The 17,990-nt window shown below is 43.1% G+C and overlaps 1 protein-coding gene across 2 annotated transcripts in view; it reads right to left on the reverse strand.

Moving 5' to 3' along the window:
• Positions 1-17,990, reverse strand: part of igdcc4 (immunoglobulin superfamily, DCC subclass, member 4) — a 48,108-nt gene that overhangs the window by 20,902 nt on the left and 9,216 nt on the right. For both annotated transcript variants that reach the window (XM_047581294.1, XM_047581295.1), the window contains exons 2-4: positions 10,804-11,118; positions 5,318-5,459; positions 3,155-3,288 (exon numbers count right to left, since the gene is read on the reverse strand). In XM_047581294.1, the coding sequence (XP_047437250.1) occupies positions 3,155-3,288; positions 5,318-5,459; positions 10,804-11,118 (591 nt within the window). The remainder of the gene's footprint in view (positions 1-3,154; positions 3,289-5,317; positions 5,460-10,803; positions 11,119-17,990) is intronic.

The following is a 17,990-nucleotide window of genomic DNA, read 5'->3' on the forward strand; positions in this document are numbered from 1 at the left end:
AGAGTCTTAAGAATTGTCCTCTCTAAGCTCTGTGATAGCTGCAAGGTCACATACAGTTTATACATATCACATCACCACGATCAGCCGCAACATTAAAACCACTCGGAGAAGTAAATAACCATCCTATAACAATGCAATGTTCTGCCAGAAATCTTTTGGACCTGGCAATTGTGTGAAAGTTACTTAGACATGTATGAGCCACCTAGACCAGACCAGGCAGTCCCACCCCATGGCAATGACACTCCTTGATGGCAGCAGCCACCCCCAGCAGGATGAAGCCTGACACACACATACAAAAATGGTTTAGGAACAACTTGGCCTCCAAATTCACTGGATCCCAAATTGATCTGTCATCAAAGGATCTGTGGGATGCACTGGAACACGCCTGATCCACAGAGGCCCCTCCCTTCAACCCACAGGACCCAAAGGCCCCCACTAAGAACATCCTATTGACAGACATCACAGGACATCCTCAAAAGATCAGTTTCAATTCTCTGATGATTCACAACTGTTTTGGAGGCACAATGGAGACCTACATAATATTATGAAGGTGTTCATAATGTTACAGCTGATCGCTATAGTTGAAGTTCAAACCGAGCATCAAAATGGGGAAGAAAAGGAATTTAAGTGACTTTGAACGTGGTACGGTTGTTGGTGCCAGACAGGTTGATACTGAGTATTTCAGAAACTGATAATCTACTGGGATTTCCACACACAACCATCTCTAGGGTTTACAGAGAATGGTCCGAGCAAATATCCAGTGAGCGGCAGTTGTGTGGACAAAAATGTCTTGTTGATGTGAGAGGTCAGAGGAGAATGGGCAGACTGGTTGGAGATGATAGAAAGGCAACAGTAACTCAAATAACCACTTGTTACAGCCAAGGAATGCAGAATAACATCTCTGAACGCACAACACGTCCAACCTTGAAGAAGATGGGCTACAGCAGCAGAAGACCACACCAGGTGCCACTCCTGTCAGCTAAGAACAGGAAACTGAGACTACAGTTCACACAGACTCAACAACACTGGACAACAGAAGATTAGAAAAACATTGCCTGGTCTGATGAGTTGTTGCTGACCATGTCCCTTTATGACCACAGTGTACCATCTTCTGACGGCTACTTCCAGCAGGATAATGCACCATGTCACAAAGCTCATATCATCTCAAACTGGTTTCTTGAACATGACAAAGGCGTCACTGTACTCCAACGGCCTCCACAGTCACCAGATCTCAATCCAATAGAGCACCTTTGAGATGTGGTGGAATTAAGGCAGTTGTGAAGGCAAAAGGTGGTCCAAACTTTAACCAGCAAGGTGTGCCTATATGAATATTGTGAGTATAGATTTCTGCAACTGTTGACCAAAGTGCATTTTGTATACAAATACATGTAGTAGCACAAGATCCCATGAATTATGAGATAAAATATAAAAAATAAAACTTAAACTTCAAACTGAAAATAAAAAAAAAGAAAAAAAGATGAACAAATATTTGTGAAAACAACAAAGCGTATTTCACTTGCATGGCTCGGCCTTCTCTTTTTCTTTCTTTAAAAAGACACACAAGTCGTGATTCAAAGAGGACACAAAGCTTTCCACGGAGCAGCCAATTAAAGCTGACTGATCTCCGGCTGGCTATAGTGACAGAGGCAGATAATACAGCGCGGCTTTAATGTGGGCTGCCTAATGGTGAAGTCACACCACACACAATGGCATTCATCGATTCACTGCACCATGTAATCCACTAAAGCAAGTGTTTTACAGTCACCACGGGAGTTTGATCATAGAGGGAAAAGGTGTGCGGTGATGTCTGATAGATGAACAATAGCGTTAGTCTAGTTTAATAAATTTGAACATAATGAAATGTCTGAATTAATGTACATTTTGGGGCTTTGATTTCCTCTTTCTGTGGTGTCGATATGAGAGTTGGTCTGAAGTCCAGAAACAGACAAAAATACTGGGATCATGCAGACTGGATCATTTGTTTTTAACCTGTTGGTTTGTCTTTGTTCAAATGCAGTCCTATCACATGCCGTATGTAATGAGACGTCTGAAAAATAACGCGCATGCTGTGAGTGAGCTCTTTCAACAAAACGGGAGGAGTCAGACACTTCTGGAAGACTACGTTAAAAGTGTATAGTCCACTGCCACTAGCCAAATGGAAGGTGAACACAGTCACTACACACAGAGAAAAAGGTTTCTTGATATTCTATGCTGCAGCAGAATAATTCTGAAGGACAGGTGAGGCAAATGATCATAAGACCGTGTTCAATGAGACGACCTGAGTATCAGACATCAATTCAGAGCAGCAATCTAGCCGTGGAGGCTTTTTCTTTATTGTTTTCACTGACTTGAGGTCAAAATGTTTAATTCTGTTTCAAAATGTGCTTTTAACATTTAAACGTTTGAGATGCACTCTAGGTCAGACTTCATCTATAGAAAGTAGGTGGTTATTAATAACGCCATGTTTCGATCTAATTAAAGCTAGAGTTTGGTCCAGCAGAGTTTGGTCTAAACACTGTTACTTGTAGTGACCACAGTCCTGGAACAGCTAGAGTAAATGCATCCTTTATGAATGCGTTCCCAAACAGGTCCACTGTACTTTCATGTAATGCATTCCATTATAATGTGTCTTCAAAGCCCTGACCGCTCGAATGTGCCTCCCTTGGCTGTCCTTCGCTGCGCAGAATGATGTAGGCGCAATTTGACAGTAGAAGGCTGTTTACGGATTCATCCGCTGGAGTGGAAAAGTTTCTGTGTGATCACCTTGACACGCGTACCTTTCGCATCGCATTAAATATGGAAGCTCATCACGGCCCGGTATCAAACTGCAACTGAGTGTAATGTGGAAGCAGCAGTTCAGTGTTTTGAGAGCAAAAAGTAAAGTAATGGAAAACCATCGCAGATCAAATTATTGCAATAATTATATTATTAGAATAATAGAGCAATCTGTTACTATAATAACAACACATGTTTGGTCATACACATATATATGCTAGTCATAACCCTTTCTGAATTTTTGGATTTAAAACCGACACTCACGCCCCGACCTTATGCGGCTGAAGCATGTTGTCCAAGAGGTCACATTACAGATTTCCCCGAAAGCTCCTTGCGGTGCATCTATTCAGTCTCTATAAAGCACTGCAGCAGGGCTCACCTGTGGTGACAGTGAGCCTTGCTTCATGACTGATGTCCTCTCTGGCAGAATTGGAGACGACGCAGCGGTAGACGCCCTCATCCTCCTTGGTCACCTCCAGAATCTGGAGCACCCCGTTGGGAAGGGATATGAACCTGATGCACACAGGGCAAAGCAGAGGAGAAAAGATTACGAATGAGAGCGACAGAGGAAAACAACTGAATAAATGGCTTTAGTGATCTAGAGCATAAAGTATCCAGCGGATCAGCTCTGCAGGGCTCCAGCTCCTGAATCCTCACAAGGCTCCATCCTTATTTATTCAGGAGAGTGGGGTTTTTTTGTACAAAAAGGGGGCTTACAATTATTAGTTACACAACTCAGAAAGTGGAATGAAAGTGAAAAACAGGGTCTGAAAACGGACGATGAAAGTTGCTTGATGGACTAAGACATGACATTAAGCTTCACAGAAGTATAAACCTTATAAAATAGAAGTGAATTGTATGTTTGGCATACAGTAGAAGGTCTACTCACATGTTGATATTTGCTCTCCTGAAATCCTACATATCACCACATCTCACTCACCTATGGCCCTGGCAAAGCCGCCCCGCCTCGTACTGTCTTTATTATAGTCTATTAATCCAACCGAACTATGACTAGTGGTAGGATGTTCACAAATTGGAAAGCAAATGGAGGGACATGAGAAAGGGAGACAGGGAGAATAAAGACAGGTAATGTATAGGGAAAAACAAGGAATAAGAAAAGAAAGAGATAATGAGAGGAAGCTGGGGAGCCATGAATGAAGAGGAACGGGGATAGAAAAGCACCAGTAATAAAGATGGAAAGGGGGCATTAGAGAAGAGAAAGAGATGGCAGAAGAAGCAATAGAGAGTAAAGCCACATTAAAGCAGGAGGGAACAGAGAAAAGTGCCAGCAATCTATCAGCCATCCTTTAGTTCGTTTTTGTGAGAAGCCATTAACAGCGCCTGAGGTGGGAGAGCAGCATCCCTCCAATAAGACCTTATAAGCAGGAAGCTGTGTGTGGGTCATGCAGGGATACAGCAGCCATTAACACTCAGGGCTGCGCAGTGAGGCTGGAAACAAATTCCAGGGCCAGAAGAGCCACGCTGAAATTTCGCATTTCATATTTTTAACTGGCGCAGTAAATGAAAATATTTGTGAGATATGAAGAAGTGACAGAGGGAGACATGTTCACAGGATTGTGCCTTGAAACACCAAATTCTTTCTGACCTGGTCTGGCCTTAACCATTATGAAGTCTTACTTGTATTGAATTCACTTAGATACAGTATGTACAGCAGGAATGTAAACAGAAATGATGAGGTTAATGTAATTAGGCAGCATACATAATGGCACACAGGCTAATGAGCGTAGGATGATAATTCAAATGTAAAACTAGATGACTAAAAGGTTTTCTGATTTTCCAGGTTCACTTTGTAGCTGTAGTGCACTCAGATTCACAGCTGGGGACAGACAGCGTGGGGGCATGTGAAAGTCCTTGGCCTGCTTTTAATTAAAAGAACTCATGAATTTGAATGTAATCAAATGGTTACCCCTCTGTGAGGCCACTGCTGCTCCGCTACCTTACCTTTTTCTCTCTGATGAAAACAGGTGATTCTGATGCTGTGATGCTGTTGGCGCTTCACAAGAGTGACCGGCAACATTAGGAAAATTACCGCAGGAGACGCTGGCTGTATTTTCACCTTGAACATCCGAGGCTGCTTATTTCAGTTAACACCAAAAGTACAAATCTATAGGCACAGAACTAAATAAGGTTAATAAAGAAGCGCATATTGGAATGGCCTGCACTTCAGTTCCAAACTCAGCATGTACGTTTACGCAAATGAACTGCATTGTGACACACAGGCGGTAGCTGTTAAATGAGCCGGATGACTACAGCCGTGCTAGGATTTATACGCACTGGGAGTCAAACACTTGGAGGCTTAATGAATTTAGACCGACAACTGAAACTCCAATGTGCATATGGGGGTCAACACACGGCTCGGCTCCAAATGCTCTCTTGAACAGAGTCCGTGACATCACAGTCACTGTGGTGCGCTTGCATTAAATCCACACTAAATTAAGAGGAATATGATCAGGTGCATACTTGGTGCACTTTATCAAGTATATTAAAAAAAGCAAAACAAACAAGAACAAAGCGGGGTCACCTTGTCTCCTCGGGGACAGCCACTTTGTCCTTTTCCCACGTAATAACAGGCGTAGGTACTCCCTCGATCTGACACTCAAAGCGGGCAGCTCCCCCGGTTGGCACCGTTTGGGGAGACGGCTCCAGGTGGAACTTAGACAGACCTGGGGATACAAAAAAATGGAATTCATAAAAAGGCAGACATAGTGGGCGAGCACATACAATCATCCATATTTACCCACACTTTTTTTGTTTAATGATGTAACACATCTCTGACATGATGCATCAGAAAAGGTTAATTTAATAAACATCACACGTGATTTGTTCACAACTGGGGGTCCACAGCTGTCATTCCACTGGAGTCCCCATGGGATGCACCTACACTAGTTACACAGGTTGCACATAGGAGGTCCGTACACTACTCGTTGGCTCAAGTCTTTAAACGACACACGTGGAACTGACCCTTTCAGTTATCTGATTGCCAGCTTTTGTTTGAACAGCTGTGTTTCTTTATTTCATTTGATATACTTTCAGGATCTTTACAGGTACCATTTAATTTTTTGTAATTTAATTAAAGCCTTGCACAGACCATTTAAGTACCACTGAATGTCCCGATTAGGTGAATTTTGGGGATTTAATCACGCTTGTCTCAAATATTTCTCTGTCCAAGTCAACTCTTGGCAGGGCTCCAATTCTCATGTGGGAAAGCCTCCTGCAGGTAACGCTAGGCACCAGGGGGCGGTAGGGAGCACTGAATAAGGGCCTCTAACCTCTGACCCCAACAGGCTGTTGGAAGAGAGAACAAAACAAGCGGGCTGTCCCAGTCACTTCGCCTGTAGCCCTGACTGAGAAGTGAAGAGTGGGGGTGGATCAAAGGAGAGAGCAGAGAAAGAGGAGGAGAAGGCAACCGGAGGCAGAAAAGGCAGGGAAACAAGGAAACTTCAAGTACCAGACAGACTAGAAATATCGGAACACACTCAGATTATCCACAGTTCCACTAATATCCTACAACTTTTGTGCTCCGTGAAATTTGAGAATACCAGGTGATGCATCGAATGAATAAATAACCAGAACTGTTTCTGGTTCCTGTGATATACTTTCTCCACGGGGACTCAATTACATAACCGCTGCAGACTGGACTTGCACAGCCTGAAAACATGTTAAGCTTATCCAACACGTATAAATGTTCCGTGATTAAGCGGGACCAAACGTGTTAATCCATTTCTACAGTTCTCTTTAATTTCCTGAAAAACTTTCCGTGACTGGTCAGCAGCGCGCTGTGAGTTAGAAGGTTGAATTTCTCTCCCAATTAATTATTCAAACAAGTATTTCCAAACGCAAAACTATAAATGCCTTCCAAGGGCAAGTGCGAGGTACAGTATTCTCATCATTTCTGTAGTAGGTCTGAATATAACCCAACGTTTAAAACAAAACAGTATAGGAAGGGCTGAATTTAGACTTGATAATGTCTAAAATTTGAGAAATAAAAGTTAATTCCAGGGAACATGATTGTCCATGCCCAATTTCATGGCAGTCCATGTCCAATAGTTATCAAGAAATTAAACTCTAAACCACAAATGTCAAAATCCTGACAGCACAAAACAGTTTGGACTGTACTTGATGAGTTATCTGTTTGACTCAGTGTGGCAGAATGCAAAGTCAAGGAATCATCAAGGTTGTTAAAATTTATGCTTGTGTCCATCGGATAACAGTTACAATATGAAGGATTATGAATGTCATGTTAATCGACCCCAACGGTATTAAAAATATTCCATTACTGACATGGCTATAAAGTGGCAAAAAGAGTGGAGGCACAGTTTGACGTCATTAGACTTTGAACCATTAAAACTTGAGAGGGTAGAACTGTGTAAGGGGTTGTTTCTACTCTAACTCAAAACTGACAAAAGGAACCATTTTCAGAGGTGGGTGTTTTCAGACTTGCATGATTTCAAAACTCCAGCTAGCCCAATTTTCTGCACAAGATTTTCTCCAAACTACTGTAAGCCTGAGGAAGACACTGGGGCGGACTATCCGAGATTACTCTAACCCCATCATACCAACTGTTAGTCATGGCAGCACACTGGCCATCTGTGTTTTCCTGCTGCTCTAAGGGAACAAAGTTTCTCAATGAGTGCATGGAGGCAGATGCTTCGTAGTAGTGGAAAGCATTTGATTCCTTTCAGAAAACTTGCACTCGCTGTTGCGTGGCAAGTTTTACAGGAGGTGTTGATGATTAACCCCCACCACTTCCAGCCATTACGCAGCATGATACCCTCATGTAAACACACAACCTGTAACACTGCCAGATTGCCCGAGAGGGTGCCAGGGCCACTGTGTGTGTGTGTGTTCTTGTTTTTACTAAGTTGTGGGGGCCAAACTCTTGAGGAATGCTAACACTGTGGGCCCAGGCTGTCCTTTTTGGGCCCCACAACTTTTTGAGGGTGAAAACCTAGGGTATGTTAGGGTTAGGGTTAGACACCTTCTTGAGATAGTTAGGGTTAGGGGCTAAGGAATGCATTATGTTAGAAGAAAGTACTCCATAGACAGAAACATGAGTTTGTGTGTGTGCCAAGCTACTTGTACCTCAGTGTTTACTCTAGTGTGTGCCTTGATGCCTGTACACGGTCTGCTTGTGATTACATTACTAGATCACTGTGTGCATCTACCTCCATGGGTGTACGTGCGCACGGGGGGGGGTGGGGGGCGTCTTCATGTGAGGGGTGAATAACAGCTGATAAGCGAGAGTACGCATTAATGCAAAGGGGGTCAGCGGCTGTTTGGAGAAGACACTTTACCCATGCTGTGATTGAACAATGGCGACTGGCTGGGCTTCCACCTCCGTTCTGTCAAAGCATAATCATATTAGTCTCAGGGCTCCATGAGGGTCCCAAGGCCCTTGATGAAATTCCACCGCAGATCTCGCCGGCATCATACATATCAGATGTTGCAAGGCTGACACAGTCCAGCCTGTGCTTCTGATGATACACAGGGCAGTTTTTCTTTGTAGCACTCCTTGCCAAAGGTGACATACTAAGCTACAGGGTCAAAAATATGTCCAATTGTTTCCTAGCAACAAGGCCTTTCTCTGTACGACGGAACACTTTCAGGCGGCTCTTTCGGGGTACTTCTCCATGTAAAGTTTAACCCTTCAACGTGCTGCACAACAAGTCTCCATTTTGTCTTTCCTTGCTCCACCTCATTTGTCTTTTATCAGCGGCTCTCTCTTTCTCTCTCCCTTGCCCTTGACTTTACCCCAATTCTTTCTCTGTCTTTGTCGTCCCTCTATCTATGCCCCAGTCTTTGGCCCCACAGCTATCAGATTGCAGCGTTTTTTTCCCCTCCCCTCGCAGATAATTCCACCCGTGACCTCTTTGCTACCCTGCTTTAAGGTCGAGTAACACTGTGAACACTCATCAAGCATGCCCCCAGCTTTGACGGATATTTTTAAGAGCTACTGGAAAATATGTGCAGTTTTGACATGCATGCCGGAATGCCCTCCACCGCTGACAAAGGGAAGCCATTGACATTAATTCTACAACCCCTTTCAGCGTTCGGTGTTTCTGAACTACCATTTCACATGTTGAACAGCTATTCTCGTCATTCTCTATTCACGTTTAACTGGCAAGTTGTAAATATTTAAAGGAGAAAAAAAAGATTACATTAGAATGTATTGAGATATTTGCATATTAATCCCTGAAGCTTCAAATATATAATCAAGGAGTGTTTTCCTGGATGAGACTGTAAACCTGCTATGGTTATGACAGATATCAGCTATTTAACTGAAATGGTTTATGAAAGTTTGTCAGGATTAGGGAATGTTGACTTTCAGGTTTAAGTGGTATAGTTAACATTAAAGACTGCTTTTTCCCTCCTAATTTACAATTAAAACGAAATGTGTACGCTGCCTGTCATTTTGCCAAAGGAGAAGTGAGAGTTAGAAACTAAAACAATAAATTGTAAATCAATTCTTTGTCTGTGTATGAATACAGAGAAAAGGTCTCTCTGCCTCTGAATGTCATGCATCATATATTGCAACAGGGAAGCTAGAGCAGGTGGCATTCATAATGTGTTTTCACAGATGTGATCTTTCTCTTCAGTCTCATTCCTGGTAGTGAAGACACAGTGGGAAATGTGAATGTCGGCTCAATGTCAATGTTGAGGTAGTATGCATTCGGTCTCCTTCACACTGCTCACATCTATCTCATAGTCTGCCCGCTACTGATTCAATTCAAAAAAACCCACACACATGCATCTATACACACCCAGAAACTGAAGGTCATTCTTAATGGTCTCAGGAGCCTTTCCTTTCACCATCACCGCAAACTCTCTTCAACCTTTTCTGCCACCATTCATCCAACCCCCTACCTCCGCTTTAGCCCTTATTGTCCCTCAAACAAGACATCCTCATAAATAGGCATGTGACAGCCGACAAAAGAAGAGGCATCCACAGAGGTTGCGGTTTCATTTTACACAAAGCTAATGACCAAATAAAGACTAGCACTTAGGAGCGTGAGAGAAAGAGGCCTCCTCCAAAGAGTAATTAGAAAACTACAGGTTGTCCTCTCATCCTTTACATCCCCATTGTCGTGTATCTTTTTATTTTCCTTTTCCGCCCACTACACTTGTGTTGTGTAAGAATGTACCTGATCCCAGGGAACATGCTAGGTCCTATCTGAGGCAGCAGAGAACCAAGTTCATGTCCATTTGTACCGCAAATTCCCTCGATACCACCTTGTGTTGCGTGTGTTTCTGCGTTGCTGAGTACTTGTACGTGTTTCCACTTCTCAGTGGAACAGTTGCACATTTTTTATAATCTGCTCATTTGCTTCGCTGAGATGGATGTGTTCTCCCAAGGCGCCGCTAAAGTTCACTGATTGACACGTTCCGTCTTTCACACGCACAGTTCCGCTTTTATTATTCCACTATTCTATTCTACATATATATCTTACTTTGACAGCTTGTTTTTATCAAGTTTTTTATTGTATTTCAGGCTCCATGTACCAAGAATTCCATTTGGTAACGATACTACATTGTTACAGAGCATTCGACAATAAAGAATCTTGAATCTTGTGTTTACCACATACAACTGTATTAAAGAAAATGTCTTAGTAATATGAGGGACATAACTCACATGATATCAGTTTTCTCAAAACAATTCAGTCAGCACATATGCACATAACTTTATTTTTGAAATTTGAACGTTGAAAAATGTAGAATTCACTTTCGTTGAGGTAAGGGTTTCCAACTACCCTCGGCATATGCAGATTTCTGTCACTGAACATCATTAACATGTCTGCATTATTTGAATATTTCTGCCTATAATTTATTGTCAAACTGTCCATGAGTTAAATGATTAATCATTTCCTGAACGTTCCACGGGGCTAATAGGAATAGACAGACTGATGCTGTCGCTCACACTGACTCACAGACAATTCTGCCTCATCCAATAACTTGTAACCAGAGCACCAAGGAGAAAACAGGCTGCAGTGGCTGCTGCTGAACACTTACTTGCTAAGAGCACGTTCACAGTGCGGCTGGTGAGTGCTCCCAGGGCGCTGGCAGTCACACAGCTGTAACCCCCCTCCACGTCCTGGGGAGGATGGCCGCCCTCAGACGTGGGCAGCAGGAGGAGAGAACCGTTGACCAGGTGCTGCAGGTAGTCACCCCCCTCCTGAGGCAACACCTGGCCGTCCTTTGTCCACGTGACATTGAAAGGTGTGTCGCTGGCCCCCAGGTTGCAGTCCAGCAAGAGGGGCAAACCCGGCTCCAAGACTACATGGCTGGGCCCGGCACCACAGCTCAGCTCCACCGAAACAGGCTTTTCTGGGCAGGACAAAGAAGGAAAAGATAGTTAACTATCTTCATATTACAGCGTAGGCTGATCTACATTTCTCTCTGTTCTCTCGTAAAATATTATATTTTCCCGCAACTCTCTGTCTTATTGCTCTGTGAACTAGCACGGCGCAACTATAAAATAAAATGTCCTCTCTTTCATTGAGTGTGTGTGTGTGTGTCTTTTGTGATACTTGCTATTTGAGTTCTCACAGTTTCAGCATTTGCCAATTTTTCATTTCAGAGCATTACTTGAATAGAGTCAATAGCAGTGGCGGCACAGATGGTTAGGGGTTGTGCATTCCTAACACTGTTTTGGACACAGAGAAGAAGCCAGAAGAGGGGGTGGGGGGTGGGGTGGGGGGGATGGAGGAGGAGCTCTGTAAATGAAATGGGTGCAGTGGGGATTTGTATGTCAACAGCAGGACATAAAAGTCAGTGAGAGAGGGGAAGTCCTGGAGTGAGAGGTTGATGAGCTGGTGTGAGGTGAACAGAGTGATTCTGAATGAACTGCAGTCAAGGTGAATTTTGCCGTTCCAAAGTTTTCTTTATTTTTGCCGATTCAGTGACCTTCTTCGTTAATGAAAAGCGCTGCATGTATATCACATTAAGTTTCAGATCGCTGTGAACATACATTAATACACTGTCTTCCCAGATTGTGCATCCTCCTCGGTGTAACAACAGTAAGATGCCCTATGGTCAACAAACAATTAGAGGGAGACTGAATGTGGTCAAAGACAGAGACAGAGAGAGACTGAGAGTGGGAGCAAAGACAAATTAAAAGGAAGTGAAGAGAGAATGGTGATGCTATAGGGGAAATGAAAAGAAGTGAGTGCCTTTAAATATCGTTCACCCTGGATAGTAAAACACAAGAACAAAAACCACACAATTCCTTTTCTTATAGGTGGACAATAAAGTTTTCACAGCCCTCCACTAAGTACCAGAGAAAACTATTAGAAAATTATTGTAAAACTAACACTGAATGTGTATTTTTATGGCAAATACATTTAGGCAAATACATTACATACAGTAAATAGATCATCACTTTAAGGAAACTAAATCACTACTGCAAACACGGCCTCTCTATACTGTTTCCATTGCATCCTTGTCAGACAGTTGTTATACTTTCCAGTCCCTGTATTAGTGAATAATTTGGACCTACAGAATGAGCTGCATCATGAACTGCCTTGAAAAACTGTGATTAACATTTGCAATTTAGTAAGTGCCACGAGGCTTGCAGGTGCATGAGGTAACGTATACTCAGCAATGTCTTTTTGTTTTTGGAAAGATCTACGCTTGTCTGACCTCTAGTATAGACAAATCTGACAGCTGGTTTATGTGCGGTGCTCTCGATCTTAGTGGCTATTACCGTTGCACACGTTTATGGTGAAAGTTGTGTGTGTGGTCAGTATTCACTCACTCCGACGATTGACTGTGCTTTACGTGTGTGTGTGCATGTGCGTGTGGGGAAGTTATTCCATCTCAAAGCAATAGTTTGGAATTAGTTGTGACAAAGCCTCTGGGAAAAATAACAATAATGCACCCCTTCTGTCTACCCTTCTTGTAAAAGCACTATGTGCGGCTAATTGGACTCTCCAGAAAACTACTTGCTAGCTTCTGATTGAAATCTTCAAACTCTGTAAATCCTTACAGTGCAAAAACACATTAGAGAAACAAGCAAAAGAAACCCATGATATTGTAAAAGAGGAATGTATAAAAGGATCCGGCTAGCAAAACAAATGCTATATGGGAGAGTGAATTGCTCAGCCCCTGGGCAGATTGTTCAGTATAGTGGTAAATGGTCTATCTTCTGTCAGCCCACTCAGAACGTGCATTTAATGCAAACTATGTTTGTCAAATTCTCCGCAGAATCCCACGGACAGATGTCTCAGCAAAAGCACTCGAGAAATTCGGGTCGTGCGGTCTATCAGAGCGTCAGTCATTGGTTCACGTTTGAGCTGCATTTGCAGTGGCGACAGATTACCTACAACCAGATCTGTCTATAGCTGACAAATATGGCTTATCTAAAATTCAATCACCGTGATTATTTTTCATCCTCTGGCTCACGCAGTTAAACCAATAGAATGTTGTCACATAGGAAAACAGCTTCTCCGCCGCTGTCAGCTGTCACTTCACTGTCGGATCTGTGCAACCCTCCTCCTCCTCCAACCCATTCACCTCCACCTCCCGCCACTTAGCTCATCAGAAGTCCTGTCTCACATCGCATTCATCCACGACTTCAGCCGCCTTTCTTGATTCCTGCAAGACTCCATCTAGGGCATTTCATTTCCCCTTAAGCTGCGCTCACATTCAAGTCTCTCCAGATTTAAATACTGTATATTAAGGTTATGTTGCTTCAAACGTCTTTCACATGAAGTCATTACATGATTTCATGCGTATCTTTGCAAGTAATATAACTTAAACGGCCCTCAGTAGATAATTTGAAAAACCCTCTTTGTGCACGCGGCTTAAAAACATAATTTTCTGACAGAGGCAGGCAGACACACACACACACACACACACACACACTCACACGGTCAGGCAGGTTTCTTTCAGCTTGTCTTTCTCTGGCGTTGGATTAATTAAGTTAATGGGAGATGGAATTTTTTCCTTGATTAAATGAGGCCTGACCCCCCACCATCACTTCCTGATGAAGAGGCTGGGTAATGCTGAGAAAGGCTGCCGCACAGTGCTCCGGCGCACGCGCACACACACACACACACCTGCCATGGCGACAACATAAACATCCATGTAAACACATGCACCGAAAACATATGACTGCGTGTGCAAGTCGACACACACACACAGCCATAGATCACCTCCACTGCTTTTTGCATCCCCTCTCGCATTTCATCTAATTAGGTCTCATTAAGTCATTAAAACGTTAGCAGTCATTTCCTCGCTGCCAATGGTTTTACTTGGTGAGAGTCGGGGATGCTTCGGCGATGGATATGGAACCCATTACCCTCACAAAACTTGAGCAGAGGTAAAGAAAAAGAAACAGGAAAACAGTAATTTCCTCTTAGAAAGGTGCTGACATCTTAACCTGTGTAAAACTAATTACATAACAAGATGAAATAAAACACAGGTGTCCGACCTAGAACAATAACATTTTCATCTTTTCTATCATCCAGCTATGGCGTGACCTACTATCCTTTAAAGAAGTAGGTAAGGTAAGCATGTTTCAAGTAGTGGATATTTCATGTGGGAATAAAACACTTGATATTCACACACACATTTGCACAGAAACCTCAAAGTGCCCTAGATATGTTGCCACGTGTAGTGCGCACATACACACGCTGACATGCACACAGTAACTGTCAGTGTCTCATGAGGACACAGTGAAGAGTGTGTGTGTGTGCGTGTGTGTGTGTAGGGGGGGGGGGATTGCGAAGTGGCCATTTTACAGGACAAGTGGGAGCTGCTGGAAAAGGACAGGGCACTCTCTGGGTTCTAGTAACGGCTGTGCAGTCGCGCTGAGCTGTAGTGAATGGATTGTGATGGCCCTGATCCAAGAGGTTCATAGCTTACTCTAAGCAGAGGGAGGACGGCAGTTCACGAAAGGGAGAGGGGATGAAACAGAGACAGGCAGACGCTAGGTGACAATCAAAAACAAGGGAATAGACAGAAAATGCGATTCGTACGTACAGGTCCTTTTGACTCTTCTAAAGCTTTGTCAGGATTTCTAATAGCTTCTAATTACAGCAATAATAGTCTTTTGATTACATAAGTTTACAATGGCAGAAAGAGCCTCATGTCACAGGCATACAGTATACTTCTGCTGATGGATTAGTAGAGAAATGTATAGAGTAATTTGTACAGCTATTCAAAATCGCATGAACTGACGAGACAGGAAAGAGACGAAATGCCGACTGCAGAAAGACACAGATTTTGTCTGTCATTCAGGGTGAGAGACGGAGATAAAAGGCAGGGGAAATGGAGACGTTTGGAGGCCAGCGCTCTCGATACCATCAACACTTGTGCCACCCGTCCATTTCTGTTAATGGATCACCTATTCACAAAACGTTTGGGAGAACAGAAGAGAAAAAAGAGGAGGAGCAGGAGGAGGAGGAGAGCGACTCAACACAGCGAATGTCTCACCCAACCAAGCTCGCTGTCAGCAGAGACCGGCCACCTAGTGACCCCGAGGCCACAGCTCAGGTTTCCACGACCTCTAAAGTGAAGCTACACAATACTCCAGGCCTCTCAGCAACTTGGAGCTACCGACAAAGAGACTGGATTAAAAGAGACCAAAATCTGGTTCTTCATGTAGTGAATCTGTGCTTTGCGTAATGAGTAAATTTTGCGTAATGTGTAAAAATGCAGAGCATGTTGTCATTTGCTGTTTGTACGGAGGATTTTGGGACGCAACCATTTCAGAAACGTAACCTTCCCTAATACATTTTTCTATCTCTGTCAATGCTTTGGAGATTTGAAATCAATTGCTCATTGGCTAGCTTGTATAATGTTCATAATGTTGGCTTCTAAACATATAACTGCGTAAAATTTAGCATGTGGTTTAGTTTTAGTTAGTTATGCTATATTCAAACCAAGTGTGACAAAGTCCAAAACAACCAAGCATCCTCATCCATGCATTACTCGTGCTGTTATTGTTACTCTGTGCTTCCATCCATTCATTAAAGAACTGGGGAAACAAATGCATATGATTGGTTGACTCCCCATCCCATCATTTAAGTCCTGAAAAAAAAACAACCTAATATAGATTTTCTCACTATGAGATGGACTGGTGGCTTAAACCTGCTTTGTCAGCGTGCTAAAATGCTCACAATGATGACGTGAACATGGTCATTCATTTCTAATCTTAGCATGGTAACAATCGAAAATTTGAGTCACGGGTCGACCCGTGAAAATAAGAAATCACACTCTCCAACGGCTCTCAAGATATTTCACTAAAATCCCACATTGTCAGTCACGTTGAGAGCTACCACACGAGTTATCCGGTTTAATACTCTGGGGATCATGAATGATTACAAAATTGATTTTCTTGGCATTCCATCCAACAGATGCTGAATCTACCCAAGGTGATGGATAGACCAACAACACCATCTATAAGACTGCAACAGAAACTGAAAAATAATAACTGTGTGTTCTAAAGTGTGGCATTCACGTGTGCTTGAGGGAGGTCACAGAAGGTGGAGAATGTGAAGTAAGGATTGGACTGAAAACATATGAGACTCAGAAGGAAACAGAGGCCTGAGCTAACGCAGATAAGATTAGTGCAGTCTTGTGACTCAATTGAAAGGGAACAGTGAAATGTGATTAAAGACCCGTTTGTGAAGAGGGACCATTAAAAGCGCCGCTAAAGTACACAGAAGCCGAGATAACCGGATTCCGTTGTACGTCTACTAAACTGACACGGCAGCAGCAGATAATTGCTATTATCTGTCCCCGACTTGTGTATTGTTAAGTGCATGTAGGTAGCACTTCATGGAAAACACGGGTTGCGGGACATTACTATGTACTGAAACATTATACAGACCGTGGACAGCGACAGATGGTCTCATTGATAACACTGAACCGTTTACAGCGGGAAAACCAAACCTCAAACCACTTCGTTACCGCTGCTACTGTTTGGTTTCACTGGTGGAGTTTTGTGAATTCAATTACCTCACATCGATAGCAACAAGGTAAAACAAAATAACTCAGCCCACGTCCATGTAATTGTGGCCAAAAACTATGCAGAAAAAAATCAATATTTCGAAGCCACAGTTGTGATCATCTGAGCTGAGAAGCAGCCAACACGAAGCCTGTAGGGAAACAGAGACTCTCAAGTTTCAGCGTGCAAGTGGAGATGCCTGGGCAATAACAAGAAACACTGACAGATGAATCTTACTACTGTCTAAATATTTAGGCGTTCCTCGTGTATCTGAACATTGCCATAGGCATTAGCTACCTTCCTTCTTTTGGTGTCCGAAGCGTGCCTCACATTCACCTAACTTTTGTGCGCCTTTGATTTCCTCGGATGGAATGAGTTGTAATTGTTTACTAGTTGAGCAATGCCGAGTACAGTGGGCCCAACATTTCACTGAACCCACACAGTGAGGCTGCGAGTCACTCAACAATGTGAACAGCTGCCGTGTCAAGTGTTAACCGTTCCAGCTGTGTTTCCTCCCACGACAAGACACCGCAGTTCTTCTCACCCCCAGTCCTGGGCACAGACCTACAGTCACTCTCACTGTCAGAGAGCTGAATGAATCAAATATTTTAGAAAAGGTTAAACATCTTACTAAATGAAGCATATTCCAGATCATTTGGCAAAATAAGTTCATTATAAGTAGCTTCTTTGCACTTTTCTCCGTGAAAAACATAGCTAGCACAACATTCTGCTGTTTTTCAAGGGCTGCTTTCCTCCATATAGCAAAAAAAAAAGATTTACTATCAATCACATCTGAGGAAAAAAGAAAATCACACTTGAGAAGCTTCAACCAGTGACTGATTAAATGGTTAATCGACTAATCATTCCCGGTGTAAATTGCTCCCAACCTTTTAAAACAAGAAGAATAATCTGTCACTGCCTGTCAAACTGTCTTTGCACTTTTCATGCTGTACTTTGATGTGCAAAATCTTTGCTGTTGAAGATTGTTTTTTTTTTATAGCATGAGTATAAACCTGACATGTACACGTCAGTCAGTGAGCTCTTACGAGTCCCGCCAGTGTAAGAACAAATGGACTGAAAGTGTGCAGCGAAATAGGAGGGTTATGGTGAGACAAAGTGGGAGCTGAAGAGAGAGCAAGGGCAAGACAATGAGAGAGGGGGCGTATCAACGCGCTCCCTCATGCCTCCTGCTCTATGTACAGTGCTCATTCATCCCTGTCTGGCTTCCTCCAATCACAGCACAGCG

This window comes from Mugil cephalus, chromosome 3 (assembly GCF_022458985.1).
Source record: "Mugil cephalus isolate CIBA_MC_2020 chromosome 3, CIBA_Mcephalus_1.1, whole genome shotgun sequence".
Lineage (NCBI taxonomy): Eukaryota > Metazoa > Chordata > Actinopteri > Mugiliformes > Mugilidae > Mugil > Mugil cephalus.